The sequence below is a fragment of the Protopterus annectens genome, chromosome 1.part1 (genome assembly GCF_019279795.1).
Source record: "Protopterus annectens isolate FY-2018-M chromosome 1.part1, PAN1.0, whole genome shotgun sequence".
NCBI lineage: Eukaryota > Metazoa > Chordata > Ceratodontiformes > Protopteridae > Protopterus > Protopterus annectens.
This window is the reverse complement of record NC_056726.1, coordinates 529,291,117-529,309,651: the sequence shown is the minus strand read 5'-3', so window position 1 is coordinate 529,309,651 and position 18,535 is coordinate 529,291,117. Positions and strand designations below refer to the sequence as shown.

The 18,535-nt window shown below is 43.5% G+C and overlaps 1 protein-coding gene across 2 annotated transcripts in view; it reads left to right on the top strand.

Moving 5' to 3' along the window:
* EP300 (E1A binding protein p300) overlaps window positions 1–18,535 on the top strand; it is a 1,713,356-nt gene that overhangs the window by 836,866 nt on the left and 857,955 nt on the right. For both annotated transcript variants that reach the window (XM_044076495.1, XM_044076487.1), the window contains exon 9: window positions 4,694–4,811. In XM_044076495.1, the coding sequence (XP_043932430.1) occupies window positions 4,694–4,811 (118 nt within the window). The remainder of the gene's footprint in view (window positions 1–4,693; window positions 4,812–18,535) is intronic.

Below are 18,535 nucleotides of genomic sequence, written 5' to 3'. Positions count from 1 at the left end.
AGTTACTGGGACTTGGTGTAAGGCCTAATAAAGGCACCCTGGCAGTGCAAAGCTGTAATGTTTTCCATACATTTAGACCAACTACCATGCAAGAAGGGACAAGAGGTGGAGGTGCATCATTCTGCCTAAAGTAAGTACACCTTAAGATTGGTCAAACAATGTGACATGCATGAGCTACTCCATGTCCAACTAACTTTAAGTAAAGTCCCATACTGTATCCTTGCAAGCTATAGGTCCCTGTCTGACCTAGGATACCCGTATCATGTACTTGAACTGAGTCACTCGCCATTCAGGTCAACACCGTATTCATGGGTGATTTCAGCTATCCCACAGTAAACGGGGATACATACACAACCACTAACATGCAGACTCAAAGATTTCTGGATTTTGTCAATGCATGTATCTTGGAACAGCTAGTTTGCACACCTACTAGGGGTCCCAGTATCCTGGGTCTGGTACTCATAAATATGAAAGAATGTTGCACCCCCCCTAGTGTAATGTCCTCACTGGTGAGATCAGATTGCAAAGAGGTCACCCTTGAAATAAATATAAAGCCCAAACTCCTAGCAAACCCCAGAACCTTTAAGAGTTTTTCTAAGCCTAAGTCCTATTAAGAGATGGCATAGCTAAATTCAAAGCCTGCCCCCCCCCCTCCTCCATCCAAGAACGCTTGGCTTATGCGGAAGTGTCTATTGAATCCCTTTACAAGAATGTAAATAACTACATAGAAACAGCAGTAACAAACTGAAATAAACCTAGTACAACCCCCCCCCCCCCCCGGTGGATTCCCAGTATGACTAGGTTGTACAACAAGAGAGAAAATTCTGCCTAAAAATGGGAAGGGCTGTGTACCCAACAGGCAAAAAAGTCTCTGCATCAGTCTCAACAAACAATTCACTGGACTAGTAAAGTCCCTCAAAGCCAAAATTTGAGGTAAAAATAAGCTTTCAGGCTAAGGATAACCCATAACGTAAGTCATTTTTCAGTTATGTACTCAACCACAAGGGGGTACACCCAACAGTGTGCTGAACTGATAGTAAATGGAACTCCCTGTACTGAACTGGAGGATATAGCAAATGTGTTCACCTATGAATTCAGCTCCAATTTTAACCCCCCCTCCCTGAATGAAATTCTGTCACTGCACTCTCCAAAGCTAAAAACATTCCATCAGTGGGTCCTGATAATATCCCAAGATGCCTTTTAAATAGCTTGAAACATGACCTGCCAGGCCCACTAGAAGCTCTTTTCAGCCACTGTCTCCAGATAGGCTTTGTCTGTAGGGAATGGAGGAATGCGGTGATCATCCCTCTGCACAAACTGGGACCATCAACAGATGCAGGGAACTACAGACCCTTAAGTTTGGCTACTCTTGTATGCAAGGCCATGGAAAGAATTGCAGTGGCCCTGATAAGCGAAAACACAGGAAATCTTCAAACACTAGACTTATCCCATTTCGGTTTTATCATGCGCAAGTAATGCCTACTAAATGTGGACTTTTTTGAAGTCACTAGAGCTATGCATGAGGGAAGAATGGTGCATATTGCCCATCAAAACCTGTCAAAGGCATTTGACACAATACCTCACTCTGGTATTATAGACAAACTCACATAATTTAGGCATAAATCTCCATGTTACCTGATGTGCAGCCAAATAGCTCACAGATAAGACGTATGAAGTTGGGGAAATCCACCTTCATCAAGAGACCTGCTGCTAGTGGTGTCCCACTTGATTAGTTTCTGGGACCTCTCCTGTTAGAAATATACTTCTCTGAAGTCAAGGGAAATGTAGAGGAACTTTGGCTAATCAGATTTGCTGACTGCAAGCTGGGTACAATCATTGAATCCCCCAAAGATGTAGATGTCCTCCAGGAGGCCTGACAACCTGGAGCCAGATCCATGGCCTAAAACTTGTTATAAAAAATTGCACAAGTTGTACTATTTTTTTTTTGGGGAAGACCATCACCCCAGCAAATTACAACATTGATAACACTCCCCTAATAGTAAATCCAGTGCTAAGGGACTTAGAAACTCAGGTTGACAGTAACCTGAACTTTGATCACCATGTGTCCATGGTGGTGAGAAAATCCTTTTATGTAGCACAATTATAAGCAAGGGCATGGCATCCAGATCTAAGGATATCATTGCCTCAGTATACTCTGCCCTCCTTAGACTAATAATTGAGTACAGTGCATCCTTTGGAATGTGCCTGACCAGGTATTTGCAACATTTGGAGAGGCTCCAGAGGTTCCTCGCTTAATACAGGGTGTAAATATTTCCTATGCTGACTGCTTTAAAACCCTGCCCTACTAGTCATTCTCTTGCAGACTGCTGACAGATAAATCTATGCCTAATCTGCATGGCATTATCCAGTCCAGCCCTGATGGAGCTATATATTTGCAAAGCAGACAGCACTAGAATTACCAGATCTAAGGATTTAAACCCAATCTGTGACATAAACAGAACTTTTTGGAGGGACAGGTATGCGTCTTGGAGATTACCCCTTCTTTGGAGCAGGCTTTCCCATTCATGTGAAGCAGAACTTTTTTCTAAGCCTGAATGAACACAATTTGGACCGATAGCTGGGAAATCGCAAATTCACCTCTGGCTTGTCGCTTGTGTCCCTTGTGGAGAGAGGCAACTTCTAGATGCCCTGAAGTCCAGGCATATACCAAAGCTGCTGTTTTCTTTGGGCATTGAGAACTGTGTAATTTTGGGGTATGAATGGCTAGGCTTAAAAAGGCTCTAGGGCCTTTAGCCTAGTAACCTCTTATGATCCTGCATGACCCTGGGTCAAGGTCAGAGTAACTGGTTAAATTTGAGGTTCAGAACCCAGGTATTAGTCAAAGACTTATCCTTCCAAGTTTGCTCCTGTCTTGGCTTTTATGTTTTTCATAAGTTGTTTAACAGTAGACTAAGGAGAGCCTTCCTCAGTGCCCCTCCCCCTTTGAGGCAAGCAAGTATTCGGGAGATTTGAGTTAAGTTTTTGTGTGAACTGGTCTTTCTCAGGAGAATAGTACTGTTTCTGTTATGTTTAGTCTGAGCACAAAGCATGATTGTAAAATCATGTTTGCATGACTTTTCATCACATTAATTTGCGACATGAACTTGGGTACATGAGTAATGATGAAAAAGCACATTGACACTTTTATAGTATACATACATTATGCATAGAGTTTTCAACATATTCTGCTTTAGAGCGTAATTATTCGGTTCCACCAACCTACTTAATTTTTAATCATCTGTTTGAGAGTTATTTTATGTAGTACTCTCAAGTCCACCATTTATTCTTATGAAAATTTCTTTTTCCTTTTAATGATCCCAACTTTAAAGCTTTTATTTCCTTTACAGTACTGCAAGTACTTCATTTTACAGCTTGTTTAATGTTTATTCCTTTTCCTGTAATTACGCTTTTGGCTGCTAATAACATTAAGCTTAAGTTCTTGCTATGTCTCAACAGTTTTAAACGTAGACACCAACTCAGTAGCATTGTCTCCTTAGTTAATATTGTATGATCCCAACAACTATATTAGGACATTTTTTGGGAGTCCTTAAATTATGATAAAACTACATCCTCCTAGAAAATGTCTCATTTTCTTCTCTCATTCCCTTCACATTTTGAACATCTGCCCTCCACTTGTGAGAAAATTATTTGACGCGTATTTGGAGTATAAACTTAACCTGTGCAAAATTTCCATGCACATATCTTAAATCTACTGGACTTTGTAGGGAGGGAGGTTGGCATAATGGTTAAAATTTTTGCATTAGAGAGAGCATTTTTACTCTGAGGACATCTGAATTTCTGGAGTTGTTTGGATGGACAGATGTTCTCCTGTAGTTAATTCCCCAAGTATTATGAATGTTTCTGCAGTCATCTGTGATCCTTGTATTCAAATATCTACTGTTATGGTAAGTATGATCTCTCAACGTGTGTAGAGTACATTTGCCTGAGAGTTGGTACCCTGTGTGTTCTGTAGAGTTTGCCTAGCCTTTTATTTAAAGGGGCTGTTTACAGTGGGAGGCTCAAAATATGAAAAAAGTGACAGGACACGAGAACAGTATCATACGAAAGTATACCTCCCACATGTGAGGCTGCTTATGAAGATTAAGTGGTATGTACTTGTTTGTGATTACAGATTACATGTAGTACTTCTCTATGTTTGGTTTTGAAACTTGTTTGGTAAAAGGGTACTCCTGCTTATCCCAGCACAGCCCATTTTCTCTTGTATAATCTTTCTAATTTTTGTCATAGTGAGTAAACTGAAGTCCCATAATTATTTTAAGACTAAGGACTAAAACTGCAATACCTTGGGCTGGGTGCAATTTGTTATTATTAGGGTTGAAAGGAGTTTATGTTGATGATTAAATATTGTTTCAAGAGGCTCAGGATTTGTCAGAAGTACATTGTGAAGACTGAGGAATGGAGTAGTGCAGCAACTGTCAACAATTTTTAAACCTGTAGGTGTTTTCACTCTAATTGGTGTGATATACATGCAAGTAATTGGCATTATAGGTTATTAAATGAGAAACGGACTTTCAAGGCAGCTTTTTTTAGAATTATGGGAACAAAGTAGACTTTAGCAGACAGTACAAGTTAAAACACAGCATGACTGTGTCTGCAGGTGGGTGTAATAGAAATTACATATTTACATTTTTTGTAGTTCTGTGTCTCTGATATTGTATTTATTTCCATTAAGAGTTCAAGCCATATTCCCAACTCCTGATCCTGCGGCACTAAAAGACAGGCGCATGGAGAATTTGGTAGCATATGCACGGAAAGTTGAAGGAGATATGTATGAATCTGCGAACAACAGGGTAAGCAGAAACTGTTTTGTTTATAAAAACAATTAAGTGATTCAGGCATTTCCTTGTCTGCCATTACCTGTTCTGAAATGCAAGACTTAAGTTTTATATTCTACTTTGGATATGTTGTGAGAATTAACTTCAGATAGCATCTGTGAGGATAAGAGGGGGACAGCTGGCAGAGTTAATTCATAATTGAAAAGAGTATCCACACAATCTTGGCTACTGTCATCTGCTTAGCCTTATATCTTTTCAACCCTGTAAGTATTTTTGGGATGTTTTTTCCCCAAGCTGGCCTTTGCAGATTTGCACCCCTAATGAGATAAAGCTGTTTGCATCTTCTTGGCTTTCAACTGAGAGATTTTGACAGGCCACCAGGGTTCATTAATGGAGTGACAGTATACATACACTCTGAAATGAAGGATTTGTTATGCCTTCCCCTTTGCACATGTGTCTACTCATCTTCTGCAAAGGCTGTTTTGCAAGCGCAGTTTGGCAGAGCCGAGATAGTGTCCCTGTGGAGCACGCATCTGCAGGGGTCTGTCTCTCTTGCAGCAAACCGGTCTACCTACCTTCCTCGGGATGGGCAACGTAACATTGGCCACTTAGTCACAGACTTGTACTGTTTTGTCAAGTGCTTGGGTCAGTTTTTCAGTAGTAATTGTCAAGGATTTCTCCATACATCACAGAACCAGCAAATTTAACAACCCAGTAGCTACTTTTTTTATTTTTTTTATTTTTTTTAATGAAATTCTAGTGTGGTCGTCTTACCTTTGCCTAACTGTGGTTAGCTCTTCTTGGATACCTTTGTTCTTCCATATTTAGTATAGTTTTGATGCTACACCATCCTAGTTGGAAAAGCAGTCAGGTAGTTTTCAGAGATGAAATGAGAATGTCAGCCCTCTGGAATGAAATTCTGCAGACTGTATGTCATACCATAGCTACCAGTTTTAGTCATGTTTTCTTGTTTTATTCAGGTTGATATACAAATGCAGTTCTGTCTAGACTTTGAATGTGTCCCTTCTGATAACTACCATCCAGAGTTTCAGAGAAAAGTATCACACTACAGAAAGAGAACTTGCAGCTGACATTTTCTCATTAGTCTAACAGAATTTGCTGGTTCAATAGAGGCACAACAATTAACTTTATAGCAAGTGTTTTTGCTTCTTTAAATGTTTCACAAGCGATTTTAAATGTTATAATAGTTAATAACTTGCATATTTTTTCAGGCACTCCTGTTGAACCTGCCTGAGATTGTTGTACAGTGAATGCAGTTGCAAAGTTTTAGTGGAGGGGTGAAAGAGGTAATGTAGATTTGTAAAACCGTAATGCAACCTGCTGAGTGCACTAAGCTTGGGGTTTCCAGATTGGCACTATAACAGAGTTAATCAGCTTACTTCACTTTCTTCCTTACTGCATAGAGACTTGCTCTGTGTGGAAGCAAAAGTGTCCGTCACACCCTTTGCAGTGGAGGTGCTGTCTCCCCCCCCCCCCCCCCCCCCGAGTATGTATTGGGAGAGGAGTTTTGTAGGAGAGCAGATTTGTCTGTTAAACATTCAGTTCTTTTACAAGACAAATATTTAAGACCTTGTCCCAACAAAAAAGCCATTACATGGTTTAGGGCAATACCATACCAGTATGCTAAACTGGTATGATCATTACCTTTCTGATTTCATGGAACCAGTAGACTGAGGAGGAGGGTAATTAAGTGGTGTGTTTTTAAATCTCACTTTGGGACTGAGAGTTTGATTCATGTGTTTTCAAATAGTACATGTACTTAAACAAGTGTACTAGGATACATGTGGACAGTGTCCCTTTATGAAATTAGGTAGGATCATTTACTTAATAAAAATCACATTACTTGAAAATAAATGATTACATTATCAGATCCTAATACAAAAAATCTGAGTGAAAGCCAGTTAAAATGAAGGGTTGGGAGGGTGGCCTAATGGTTAAGGTGTTTGCTTTACAAACACAGGGTACAAGGTTTGAATCTCACAGGAGATAATTGGCTAGGCTTAAAATGGCTCGCAAGGGCAGTTAGCCTAGTACTAACCTATGAACTATGAACTATGAACTATGAATGCACCACACATATACACAAATATGAACATAAAGCAAAACCAAGTTTTCCAAAAAGCTCTGACCAAAACCAAATGAGCCAGTCATAGCCCCTACAACCCCATATTGGATGTTTCACCCCCCAACTCTTACGTGTGTGTGTGTGTGTGTGTGTATATATATATATATATATATATATATATATATATATGGTTTACTATTGAAACTGCGAACGGCACTTGGGCGGCAGTCGGATAGTCGAACGTATAAGGTCGTAAACACGGATGTCGAAGACAAAATAATCAATCTAGGAACGGTTTTAACATGGGTCGAGGTAGGTGTTCAGTATTATTCCCTACTACAAACATCTTCCCTACCTTGACCCATGTTAAAACCGTTCCTAGATTGATTATTATGTCTTCGACATCCGTGTTTACGACCTTATACGCTTGACTATCCGACTGTCAAGTGCCGTCCATTTTCAATAGTAAACCTATATATATATATATATATATATATATATATATATATATATATATATATAAAATGTGTGTGTGTATAATATATTTTGAATTTATAATAGCTCCACAGATAACCACAGGGGAAGGAGCAGCCCTGTGAGCTTGTGGCATTCTGTAATGGTGCAGTTTCTAGCAGTTGTGACATGTTTATGCTTTGTTGCTGAAACACTTTGATGTACTAGGCTTCTGGCTGTTTGTATTAATGGGTTTTGAGTTTTGGCAGGTGGATAGAAACATTTGTGACCCAGTCAGCATAACCTGAAATAGACGGCCACAAACTAATGTAGGTAGTTATCAAGGTATGAAAGCAGTCTGGGAATTTCAAGATTTTTGTTTAGATCTGCCTTCATGAATATTTTACATGTCTGTTAGACTACTTGGGAGTATCCCCAGACACATCTGTAGTTGTTAGAGATGGTTGAATGACTGGTATCCTTTTCTGAGATGCCTGGACTTTTAGAGAAGGTCAGCAGTTACTTGAGAAAGTTTAACCAGGTAAAACAGGTTTGCTTTTTTGTGTATACTACTAGGATAGGAAGAGAGTGAAAGCTCAGTGAGGCATGAGGGGTAAGTGCAGTGTCCGTTATAAAAAGGCAGTTATGAAATAGAAGCAGATTGACCCCCAAAAAAAAAATTCTAACACACGCACACTGTCTAGGATTTGTGTAATGTTAGTACTTAAAGTAAGAAGTCAGGAGTTTAAAAACTGTGTACTTGGATACTTGCTACTGCAGGTAATTATTCTACACACTACAAGAGTTGGCAGTCTTCAGCATTGTGCCCATTTGGCTTACCCAACGGTGAATTTGGAGTAGCATGTATGAGACCATTAGATTGTTATTCCATTGGAGGCAGTAAAATTAGAAATGTTACCAGTATTTTAGTTTTGAAATATCCTAATTTTGTTTGGATTTGTGTTAAAATATGTTGTGAATTTTAATGTACAGTAAAGAGACCGTTTTACATAACATTACCTACACAGATGTTTTTTCTTTTATTTGTTAGTTTTTGCATTTCACTTTTCTTACCGAGCTGAACCATACACTCTTCTCAGTTGAGTGGATTATAGTAGTAGATGTTCTTCTTGTTTCACTGTTGCAGTCATCACACTTGGGTTGTCTGCCTGCAGGTAGCCCTCAGTCGGCCTGAATACCAGAGACTTTGTATTTCTGCATCAGTTGCTGTCGCTCCAGGACTGACGTCAGGGGTATAAAAACAGGCAGCCAACGCCATTACATCAGTCTTTCTTGCCAAAGAGCCCGAAGCAATTTGCATGATTGCTGGTCGGCCACTACCTGCGTTTTCGTTTCCGAACTGAATTATCCTGAAGTCTTCTACAGCTAATGTACCCCGTTGGGGACCCTTTTTTCTTGTTTTAACCAATGTCAGAAAAGGTTAACAATTGTCTTGCCCGTGGAAAGCAAATACCACACCGAGATTTCCATTTGTACTGCGTCACCTGTGTAGGCCCAGACCATGACTTACTTTGCTGTCGGTTTTGTGCCTTGTCCAACGCCCAAAGTGTTCGTCGTCGGGCCATTTTTGTCGCTAAATACTTTAATTCTTGATCTCCATATTCCAAAATGGCTTCGGTAAGCCATCCGACTACCGATCTTCCGAAAAAACGCAAGGATAAAGACAGACCGCATAGGTTCAAAGCTGCCGACGATGCTTCCGTTAAGCTAGTCACCAGTTCGCCGGTACTCAGTGAGGCACTGTCGTAGCCTCTGATGCCCGCTTCAATGGATTTGCAGGCCTCTACTGAGACCCGTTCGTAGTCTGGTATGCCACGAGACTCTTCGACTACATAACCTGCGGATGTCTCTACCTTGGATGGGTCTGGTGCCACTGAGCAGGCACCGGTGCTTTTGAAGAAGTTCTTCGCACTTTTGATGTTTGACACAGATTTATTTCGCGTCTTCAGTTCTGTCTAAAACCACCAAGTTTCTAAGGCCTAGAGTACTTGCCATGCCTAAAAAAAATGACAGCCAAAGTGCATGCACCTCCTCCCTTGCCACAACATCAAATAAACTGGCAAAAGACCTTATTATGCTGATTAGGGGAAGTCAGCCTTCCCCTGCTAAGAGAAAGAGACCTGTCCCCAGCAGCTTCAACAGACCAAGAGCCCAACGACTCTGAGGTATCTGATTATGAAGACATACCCTTATCTGCTTATGAGGATTTTGATGCAGAGGAATCCATTCCCTCGGCTTCTTCTCCAGAGAATTTTTCTTTTGGTGAAACCTTGCATACTTTAAGAGAGCATTTCCACTGGGAATGCCAAGACTATCCTCATTCCAAAAAGAGACTCAGAGAATTTCTAGATTTGCCACAACATAGGCCTTTAGCAATACCCCCAGTCCTGGATGTTGTGGATGATGTCTTTATGGAATCCAGTTTAACTCCTGATACTTTATCCCCTGCTCTTAGGAAACCAGACAGGTACTACAGAGTACCTGACTCTCTCAAATTCCTTTTCAGAAATCCTACTGCTGACCCAGAGGTCATCTGCCAGGGGCCTAAAGGTATCAAAGCAACCACAGCTAAGAATCCCACCCCTTCGGACAGGGATTCCAGAGCTCTGGATAGATGGGGTAAGAAAGTATATACTTAAACTCTCGCCATTAGGGCTTTGAATTGTCAGTTTCACGTGCTGAAGTACCAACAAAATATTATGGAACTTGTTAAGCAAAAAATAGCTACCTTTACAAACTGTGCAGAAAATGAAGAATTGCATGAGCTTATGCATTCTGTAAGCCAAGTTGGCAAGCGTATGTTGCAGTGTGGCTTTGACGCCCTACAAGCATCTTGCAGGGCAGCAGTCACTGGTTCAGTACTGAGAAGGCATGCTTGGCTTAAGGAGCAGACCTTGCCAGACCATGTCAAATCAAAGTTATTAGACGCTCCTTTGAACAAGGGCAAGCTGTTTGGCACCAAAGCAGAAGAGGTTCTTAAAAAGATGGAAGTACAGCCTCCTAGATTCAGTAGGCATTGCCCTTCGAAACATGGGTCCTTTCCAGCCCCCTCAAGGCCATCTCTAACTAGATCCAGGAGAAACAGATCCCCCCAGACTACAGTCTCTGGGTATGCAGAGATCTAAGCAATGGAGTGCCTCCACCTCTAAAGTTGGGAGTACTAAACCAACCCCTCATGGAAAGAATTCCCAATGACTTCCCAACTCCACTGTCCACCTCTGCCCAACTGCTTGTGCCCCTAGCAGGAAAACTTGCCCTTCATGCAAAAAACTGGATTTCCATCACCAAAGACTGATGGATCCTCAAAATTGTATCCCAGGGGTACAAATTTTACTTCCACACACTGCCATCCCCAAAAGGGTTCCTAGACCTTCCTCCAAACTAGTGGGCAGAGGCAGAAAACCAAGTTCAGTCCCTGCTCTCTATAAGGGCAATTCACCCTGTTCCTGCAGAACAGATAGGTCAAGGATTTTATTCCAGACTTTTCCTGGTACCCAGAAAAGAGGGCACTTGGCGCCCAATCCTAGATCTTTCAATTCTCAACACCTTCCTAGTGGTACCAAAATTTAAAATGCTCACCCTGCAGCAACTTCTACCTATGATAGCCAAAGATGCCTGGTTAGTCACCCTAGACTTAAAAGAAGCCTATCTGCACATCCCTATAAGGGAGTCATGCAGGAAATATCTAGGCTTCAGGACAGGATCTATGCATTATCAGTTCTCTGCACTTCCCTTTGGCTTATCCACTGCTCCCAGAGCATTCACAAAATTCCTGGCTCCAGCCATTGCTTATTGCAGACAGAGAAATATTCAAATTTGCCCTTACTTGGATGACTGCCTGATTCAGGCGGTCAGTCAGGAAGTACGGCTGCAGTACCTAACATTTGTAAAAAACCTTCTAACCTCCCTAGGGCACGCCATCAACGAAAAGAAATCAAAACTAGTCCCCAGGCAAAATATTGTATTCCTGGGAGCAAGCTTGGACACAGCATCCCAGATGGCGTTCCTCACTCCAGAAAAGCAAGCCTACCTGACAGACTACTTTACTCAAATGGCCATCAGAACCCAGCTATCCGCAAAAAAAATCTTGCAGGCCCTAGGGTTCATTGCCTCATGCATCCTACTAATTCCATATGCCAGACTGCATATGAGGAAACTTCAGTGGTACTTGGGTCTTTGGTGCCAACATTCTCAGGACCTAGAAACCATCATTCCTATAATACCCTAAGGACAGAGTTTCTTTGGTGGGCAGCAGCATGCAACCACAACAAGGGATTGCCCTTTATTCAACCCCGCACCACCCAGACCTAACCACAGATGCACCAGACTATGCCTGGGGGGCACACATGGGCGGCAAGTGCATCCAGGTTCACTGGAGCCCAAGTCAAATTCTTCTGCACATCAAAAAGAGATGCTAGCTGTGCAGCATGTTCTGACAGCTTTCAGATCCCTACTCTCCCCAGGACACCTGCTAATAAAAAGAGACAACACCACAGTTATGTGGTACATCAACAAGCAGGGGGAAACCAACTCTTACCTACTCTGCAGGCCAGCCATGGCCCTGTAAAAGACGGTCTTGGACATATACAGTCTATCTGCAAGCTCAATTCCTGCCAGGCAATCAAAACTCACTGGCAGATGACTTGAGCAGAATCTTCTAGACCCGCACGAGTGGCAACTAGAACCCAGCACCTTCAACCTTCTGATTCAGAAATGGGGACCCCAGAGGTGGTTCTCTTTGCCTCCCCCTGCATTCATTAGCTCAGCAAATTCTGTACCAGGACACCTCACAGCAAGGCCTGGAAAGTGGATGCCCTATCCTTCCAGTGGGTAAATCTCTCAGTCTGTGCCTTCCACCCTGCCCCTTCTCTCAAGAGTATTGCTCAAGATAAGACAGGACAGACCAAGGACAGTTCTGATGGCCCTGGACTGGCCACGCCAGCACTGGTACCCACTCCTGCGCATCCTGTCACCGGTGCCACTCTGGCACCTACACCAGAACCCAACCCTGCTCTCTCAGCAGGGGGGACAGATCTTGCATCCACAACTAGAATCCTTAAATCTTGCAACATGGTTTATTCCTTGAACTCTCTCCCCCAGTAACCAGCCTAAGCAAGCAGGTGCTGGACATCATTCTTGAAGCCAGAAGACCCAGTACAAGGAAATCCTATGCTGATAAGTGGAAAAGGTACTGCTCCTGGATACAATCTAAAGGAGAGGACACAACTCTGCCCTCCCTGTCTCTAATCCTGGATTATTTAGCAGATCTACTTCTCAGAGGCCTATCCTTCTCCTCCATTAAGATCCATGCCTCTGCCATTTCGGCTCATTACAACACTGAGCCACCTCTTTTCTCACCCCCTTATTAACCAGTACCTGAGAGGGGCAAACAAGTTAAGGCCACCTAGGAGAGCACCCACCACTGCCTGGGACCTTAACTTTGTACTGGAAAAGCTCATGCTACCCCCCTTTGAGCCTACAGCATCTGGAGATTTAAAATTCCTCTCTTGGAAAACAGCCTTGCTTCTGGCCATCACGTTCAGCTAAGAGTGTCTGAGCTACAAGCACTTATGGCCATGGAACCCTTCATTATTTTCCATGCTGACAGGGATTCCCTCAGGACTAACCATTCCTTTATGTCTAAAGTGTTGTCCAGTGTAACTCTCAACCAATCTGTCCATTTACCAACCTTCTTCTCTAATCCTCAAAATAAAGGGGAACGGATCCTGCACTCCTTTTACGTGCACAGACAGCTCAGATTCTACCTTGATAGGACTAAGCCCTTCAGGAAGTCTGACCAGTTACTAGTCAGCTTTCCACCAGGGGCAGAGGGCAAGGACATTTCAAAACAATTTCCAAATGGATAGCACACTGCATCCATTTCTGCTACAAGCACTACGTGAAACCAGCACCTCAGGGGGTCAGAACACACTCCACTAGGGCAACTTCTACCTCTACAGCATTCCTCAGGGGAGTCCCTATCAGGGACATCCTGGAAGCTGCTACCTGGAGTTCTGTACACACCTTCACCAAACATTACCACCTGCCTGTCTTTTCCAAATCCAGGGCAGGTTTTGCAACAGCAGTCCTGCAAAAGACATACTAGCCAGCCCTAACTCTTCTTAACTGCCTCCACCCTTCTTCAGCTTTGGGAATCTACCCAAGTATGATGACTGCAAGAGTGAAACACTAAGAACACAGTACAGTTGTGTACACTTACCATAAATGTAGATGTTCAAGTCTATTCACTGTTGCATTCCTGGTTTCCCTCCCTTCAGCCCTCTTGTCTGTCTGTTTCTCTCCTCTCTGTGTACTACTCACCTCTCTCAGGGGTATTGGTATTTACTTTTTACTGGTGGTGTTTTCCTCACCATAACTTAGAAAAACTGATGTAATGGCATCGGCTGCCTGTTTTTATACCCCTGACGACCTGACGTCAGTTCTGGAGTGACAGCAACCAATGCAGAAATACTAAGTCTCTGGTATTTGGGCCAACTGAGAGCTTACCTGTAGGCAGATAACCCAAGTGTGATGACTACAAAAGTGAATACACTTGAACATCTACATTTATGGTAAGCGCACACAACTATACTTTTTCACTTGGCATGTTTTGTAGATAATTTTATACTTTATATGTTCAACATTTGTATATATCCAGGCTTTTAAATGGTGTCAGTCTTTGAGTTGCCTTTGACATTTGGTAACTGTTAGAATGTCCTTTGTCGAGGAAGTTGCCTTGGCACCAATTCTTGAATTTTGTAGTTCCCATACTCATGACACTTGTGCTTCTCATTTATGTTCATTATGACCTCATGTTCATAGGTAGGTACTAGGCTGATGTCCTTCAAGGATGCATCTGCAGTCATCACATATGGGTTGTCCTGCCTCAGGCAGCCCTTCGGTCGGCCGGATTCCAAAGTCTGGGTCCGGCGTCGGCTGATGTCACACTTTCCCCAACGTCAGAGCGCCTGGGGTATAAAAGCATCAGCCGACGCCATCTTCCCCAGTCTTTCTTGCCGCATGGTGCCTGAAGCAGAAGCAGTTCGCAAGTGCCGGTCGGCCAGCTCCTGTAATTCAGCTACCGAAGACTTCAAAAAGCTAAGTACCCCGTTGGGGACTCTTTCTTGCCTCAGCCGATGTCAGATAAAGTTAATAATTGTTTAACTTGTGGGAAACAAATACCTCATAAGGATTTCCACTCTTACTGCCTACCCTGTCTAGGCCCAGACCACGACGTCTCGGCCTGTTCAGCCTGTGCTTCCTTCAACCGACGCACTCTTAGACGTCGGGCGGAGTTTGCAGAGGAATTTTTTGGGGCTAGTTTTTCGTATAAGATGCCGTCGGAGACTCTGACTTCTCATTTAGTTAAGAAACGGAAGGACAAGGACCGACACACGCGGGCCGCGGTTTCGGCTGAAACCACGGCCAGGCCTACTGCGAGTGTCTCAGTCTCGGCTGAAACAGAGTCCTTGGTACTTCCAATTACCGAAACCGCTCAACCGACTACCTCGGTACCGGAGGCCCCAGCTGAGTCTGTTATTGAATTTCCAACAGAAACTGGTGTCCGGGAACCTTCCGACACCATTCCTTTAGACAAATCTTCACCAGCACGTGGTGCAGCCAGGCCTCATGCATCCATGTCCATTAAGGCATTCTCCAGGGCTAAAGCTGCTAAAGCTTTGCCTCCCAAGGTTATCTCTCAGGGACCCTCTACTGGTTCACAGATTCTAAGCTTAGCAGAGGATCTTATCTCCTTAATTAGGGGCTCTCAACCTCATCCGGACAGGGGCTCTCAACCTCCTCCAGACAAAAGGCCCAGGGTTGAGCCCTCTGATCCCCACTCCTCAGATGAGGCCTCTGATGGCTCTACTCTCTCGGACCACCAGGAGGAGGCTTTTTCGGCCTACGAGGATTCTGATGCAGAGGAATCTATTCCCTCTGCCTCCCCTCCTGAAGAGTTTTCCTTTGGGGAGACGCTACACACCATGAGAGAGCATTTCCAATGGCAGGGCCAGGAATTCTCTGATTCCAGGAAAAGATTAAGGACCTTTTTACATTTGCTTCAGCATAGGCCTTTAGCTATTCCTCCTGTTATGAATGTCATTGATGATGTGTACTCTGACTCTAGCACAGCCCCTGATTCTCTCCCTCCGGCTCCTGCCAAACCCGATAGGTACTACAGGGTCCCGGACTCGCATCTTTACCTTTACAAGGCCCACTCGGCTGATCCAGAAACTATTTCCCAGGGCCCTAAAGGGGTTGCAGCTGCCACTGCTAAAAATCCTCTCCCCTCTGAAAGGGAGTCCAGAGCTTTAGAGAGATGGGGTAAAAAAGTGTATACTTCTGCTACTCTTTCTATGAGGGCATTAAATTGTCAATTTCATATAATACAGTACCAAGAGTATTTGTTAGATGAATTGCATAAAAAACTGTCTTCACCTGACCCCCTAGACCGCAAGTCACTTCAGGATCTGGTGCATAACTCACAACAGGTTAGCAACCATTTCTTGCAATGTGGTTATGATGCATTGGAAGCTTCATGTAGGTCAGCTATGACTGGCGCAGTCATACGTAGGCATGCTTGGCTGAAGGAACAATCTCTGCCAGACCATGTTAAAGCAATGCTGCTGGATGCTCCTCTGGAAAAGCAAAAGTTATTTGGCTCCACGGCTCAGGAGGTCCTAAAGAAATTTGAAGAAAAGGCAAAATCCGTACAAACAGTCAAGGATTTTCTCCAAGTACAACCACCAAGATTCAGCAGGAATTGGCCTTCCAAGAATTGGTCCTTTCCAGACACAGAGAGGTTTCAGAGAGGCAAGAACAGGCGTGCCAGAGGTAGAGGGCAAGCTAGAGGCTCCTACAGAGGGCGTCAATGGCAGCCTCCCAACCAGAGAGGTAATGCAGGACCTTCAACTGCTGCACAAGGACAGGCTCAATTACTTTACTTTGACACCGCCAACCAGGGCTCATTTGGAAGCACCTTTGGGCGGAAAGCTTTCTTTATTCTCAGAAAATTGGCACAGTATTACAAGGGACAAATGGACACTACAAATAATAGACAAAGGATACAGGTTTCATTTCCACACATTACCAAAAAGAAAGGGCATGCCAGACCTGCCACCGAATCAAAGGGCAGAGGCTTTGAAACAAATTTCCAGCTTAATGCAAATGAAAGCTATAGAAAAGGTTCCTCTCTCAGAACAAGGCCAAGGATTTTATTCCAGACTATTCCTTGTTCCAAGAAAAGAAAAACAATGGAGGCCTATTCTCTACTTGTCCGCACTGAATACTTATCTCATTGTGCCAAAGTTCAAAATGCTGACTCTACAGCAGCTCCTTCCCATGCTGGGCAAGGGGTCTTGGCTGGTAACTCTAGACCTCAAGGAGGCATACCTGCATGTCCCTATCAGACAAAGTTGCAGAAGACACTTCAGATTTCTTGCAGGGTCAGAGCATTATCAATTCTCAGCATTGCCCTTTGGCTTATCAACTGCACCCAGAGTATTCACGAAATGCCTGGCATCAGTAATTGCACACTGCAGACTTCAGGGGATTCAAATATACCCATATCTGGACGACTGCCTTATAGAAGCGGACAGCCAACAAACTTTGGTAAAACACTTGAATTATGCCATCCACCTACTTCAGGCCTTGGGATATACAGTCCACTTTCACAAATCAAGACTTGTTCCATCCCAAAGAATAACCTTTCTGGGTGCAGATCTAGATACAACCACCCAAATGGCCTTCCTCACAGAAGAAAAACAAAGTCAACTACCAGATTACTTAAAAAATCTGACAAGACAAACCCAGCTGACTGCAAGGAAAATCCTGCAGGCCCTGGGTTACATGGCTTATTGCATCCTTCTGATTCCGCAAGCAAGACTACATATGAGGAAACTACAATGGTACCTAAGGAGTTTATGGACTCAGCACAGTCACAGCCTGGAAACTTTGATACCACTCATTCCATGCCTTCAAAAGGAATTTCTGTGGTGGGCTCAAGCAAGCCAGTCAAACAGGGGTCTGCCTTTCAGCAAACCAATAGCCAGCCAAACCATTACAACAGACGCTTCAGACCACGGATGGGGAGCGCACATGGAGGGCAGATGCATTCAAGGTCTATGGTCACAAAAAGAGCTACGCATGCACATAAACCAAAAGGAAATGTTGGCAGTGATACATGCAGTCGAAGCCTTCAAACCCTTTCTGCATCATGGCCATCTGCTAATAAGGACAGACAACACCACGGTTATGTGGTACATAAACAAGCAAGGAGGCACCCATTCCTATCCTCTTTGCAGGCTGGCAATGAATCTATGGGAACTTTCCTTGAAACCCAATATACAGCTACAATCCTAGTTTGTGCCAGGGAAAGACAATATACTGGCAGACAGCTTAAGCAGAAATATCATGGATGCACACGAATGGATGCTGCACCCAGACATCTTTCTACAGATAACACAATCATGGGGGAGGCCGGACTTAGATCTTTTTGCCTCCCCCCACAGTCATCAACTGAAGAAATTCTGCTCAAGGACATACCACCCACAAGCATGGAAAGTGGACGCCCTCTCTTTCAGCTGGAGAACTCTAACAGTGTATGCATTTCCACCTCTCCCATTAATGACCAAGGTTTTACTGAAGATCAGGACAGAGCAGCCAAAAGTGATTCTGATAGCTCCGGACTGGCCAAGACAGCACTGGTACCCACTGTTAAAGAGCCTGTCACGCACGAAACCGTGGCCTCTTCCTCTATGGCCACTTCTACTGACACAGCACAATTACAAAACTCTGCATTCCAACCTGAAAACCTTGCAACTAACAGCCTGGAAAATACCTTGACCTCCTCCTCAGGACAAGCTATCCCAGAGAGTGAAAGATATTATTATGGAAGCTCGCCGGCCTTCCACAAGAAAGGCATATTCAGCAAAATGGAAAAGATTTCACATTTGGAACACCACAAAGGGCCTAGATGCGACAGTGATGAACATGACACATATCCTGGAATACTTGGCAGACATGTTCCACAGTGGTCTGTCTTACGTTTCCATTAAAATTCATGCTTCAGCAATTTCAGCAGAGTACAATACTGATCCACCTGTCTTCTTTCATCCTCTCCTAAGACAGTTTCTAAGAGGAATCAAAAACATCAATCCTCCAAGGAAACCACCTCTAC